Source organism: Mercenaria mercenaria, unplaced genomic scaffold, assembly GCF_021730395.1.
Source record: "Mercenaria mercenaria strain notata unplaced genomic scaffold, MADL_Memer_1 contig_3887, whole genome shotgun sequence".
In the NCBI taxonomy this organism is placed as follows: Eukaryota; Metazoa; Mollusca; class Bivalvia; order Venerida; family Veneridae; genus Mercenaria; species Mercenaria mercenaria.
In genome coordinates, this window is record NW_026462070.1 from 23,181 (window position 1) to 26,138 (window position 2,958).

General features: G+C 45.4%; 1 protein-coding gene across 1 annotated transcript; it reads left to right on the forward strand.

The window, feature by feature from the left end:
- The first annotated feature begins 255 nt into the window (after positions 1 to 255).
- On the forward strand, positions 256 to 1,284 carry LOC128553493 (uncharacterized). Its single transcript, XM_053534662.1, has one exon. It carries the CDS (start codon positions 256 to 258, stop codon positions 1,282 to 1,284), a length of 1,029 nt encoding a protein of 342 aa, XP_053390637.1.
- Positions 1,285 to 2,958: the final 1,674 nt, after the last annotated feature.

The following is a 2,958-nucleotide window of genomic DNA, read 5'->3' on the forward strand; positions in this document are numbered from 1 at the left end:
AGCAAGGGCAGCCTTTAAACAACAGGGGACCGGCTCTCGCGCCCGGTAGCTGTAAAGCTCAGCGAGGACTTGGTGAAGGCGTGTTTGTACGTGGTATGGTTGAAAGTGAGCCTGTGATTTTCACTACTGATACAGGAGCCTCGAAGGACATTTTATCTTACAGCGGTTACCAGATGGCTAAGGGGCTCGGCGGAGCTACGTGGTGCCGGGGGTAGTAAGATAAAAGAGTAGGATAAGGAGGAGTTCAACCTTGCAATGGGGCCTTTACAGATCAAGAAAGAAATGGTGGTGGCCGATATTGAAGATGACGCATTGCTGGGTTGTAACGTTCTAGCGGGAAGTAAAGATGGACCGGCAGACATACTCCTTAGTAAGAATGTCATAATAATGGTTGGGAAAGAGATTCCTCGTTTGCCAAAACTAAGCCGCAAAGGTTCAAGAAACTTGACGGTAGCTGATGATGTTACAGTGCCGGCAAAAGCAGAGGCCCTGGTAGATGTTTACATTGAAAGAGTAGAGGAAGACGACGCGAACCAAGAAGTAAATTACTTAGTGGAAGCAACTGACACATTTAAAGGAAAATATCAACTAGCTATGGCAGCTACACTTGTTAACATCAACAGAACTACAACAAACAAAGTGAGATTCCTGAACCCACACCCAGCAGAAATGCGTTTGAGACAAAATGCTGTAGTAGGCACCGCTGAAAGGATCGAAGCTGTCACTCGTGTCATTACTGAAAAGGAGCACAAAGAAGAAAAGGAAAATATATGTCGGGTACGAAGGGTCCAGACAGACATCGTGGGGAGCATAAAACCCGAGATACCATTCGAAACTGCAGAGGAGCACGCAGTGCCTGAACACCTAAAAGTCTTGTACAAGAAGTCAACAGAAAATAAATCAGAGCATGAAAAGAAAGTCATTGCAGGACTCCTTCTAATGTATGGTGATGTGTTTTCAAAACATGAATGGGATCTTGGAATTACAAACTTTGCAGAACATCCAATCAACACAGGGGATGCAACTCCCATCAAACAAAGGCCTAGACGTGTGCCGCTTGCATATGCAGAAGACGAGAAAATGGCCATAGAAGATCTATTACAAAAAGGCGTCATCAGAAAGAGTACTTCTCCTTGGGCTTCACCAGTTGTTTTAGTTCGGAAGAAGTCAGGTGCGATTCGTCGATGCATCAATCAGGCGGGTCAATGCGCTTGTCAAACCAGATCGCTTCCCTTTGCCAAGAGTGCAGGACTGTTTGGATGCTGTAGCAGGATTCACACTTAACAGTAGTTTCGACCTAACGAGCGGATACTTCCAAATACCATTAAATCTGAAGATATTCCCAAGAGTGCTTCCTGCAGCAGATATGGTCACTTTGAGATGACAAGGATGCCGTTCGGTTTAAATAATGCTGCGGGAACATTTCAAAGAACGATGGAGCTAGCCCTTCAAGGCCTGCAATGGGAAACATGCCTTGTCTATATAGACGATATTATCGTGTTTGGACGTAGTCTTGAGGAGCATATGGTCCGTGTAGCCCAAGTCCTAGACAGAATGCGGGACGCTGGCCTTAAGCTAAAACCTGAAAAGTGTTCCCTGTTACAGGCTAAAGTTGTCTTTTTAGGTCACATTGTTTCCAGTGAAGGAATCCGTCCTGATCCGAATAATGTGTCGAAAATTGTCAATTGGCCACGACCGCAGAATGCACGACAAGTTAAACAGTTCGTCGCCACAGGGTCCTTTTACTGTCGTTTTATCAAAAGCTTTTGCAAAAATCGCTAAACCGTTGACAGAACTGACCAAGAAGGGTAAAGATTTTGTATGGGATGCTAATTGTGAGGAAGGCTTTCAGAAACTGAAGGACAACCTCATAAGTCCAGAAGTAATGTTATTTCCCCTAAATGTTGGCGGGGAATTTCAGCTTGATGTAGACGCGTCGGGTTTGGGCATTGGCGCGGTCCTTAGCCAAATGCAGGGCGAACGCGAACGTGTTATTGCCTGTGCCAGTAGGGGACTGAACAAGGCTGAGCGGAATTACTGTGTGACTGAGAAGGAACTGCTAGCAGTTGTCTATTTCACTTAGTACTTCCGTCAGTATTTGTTAGGCCGGAGGTTAAAGATCCATACAGACCATCAGGCTCTTGTCTGGTTGTTTAAGTTAAAAGAACCTATCGGAAAAATCGCGCGCTGGATCGAAGTTTTGGCGGACTATGATTTTGCGATAGAGTACCGTCCAGGTAAAAAAACAAGGTCACTGCAATGCCCTATCCAGATGCGCAACTCCCCATGACTGCACTTGTGCTGAAGTTGATATGTTTGAACCATTGAAATGTGGAGCTTGTCGCAAGTGCCAGAGAAGAGCAGATATCATTGACCTTGACCTTCGAGCGAACCTTAAAGACCGTGACACTAGTGCAGAAGACAAGCTTGAAGGCACTTCTAATGTAGTAAAGACCGTGATGGCAATTGACACTCAGAAGCCGAGGACATCAGGTGGTTCAACAGGAAGCAGAAGCAAACCGGAGAGTGTCGAATGTTGGTTAAACGGTTACACGACTGAGATGGTAAGTCGCCTGCAGCAAGACGATTCAGATATAGGTTTCTTGTTCGATGCCATTAAAGACCACGCGAGACCATCTGTTCCAGATATGTCAGGACGGAGTCAAACAGCAAGACACTATTGGGTTATTTGGGGCGCTCTACTGGTTCATCAAAAGAATGCTGTGCAAAAGGTTCAAAAGGGACAACAACACCGGTGAGTTTACACAGATAGTGGTACCACAAAGTCTCAGAAGAGAGGTCATGAAGCAGTCACATAGTTCATTATTTGCCGGACATTTTGGAGTCAAAAGAACAAAGGCGCGGATAGTCCAAGGTTTCTACTGGTACAACATGGCAGAAGATGTAAGGCTATTCATACAGAACTGTGATATCTGCGAAAGTAACAAACGGTTACCA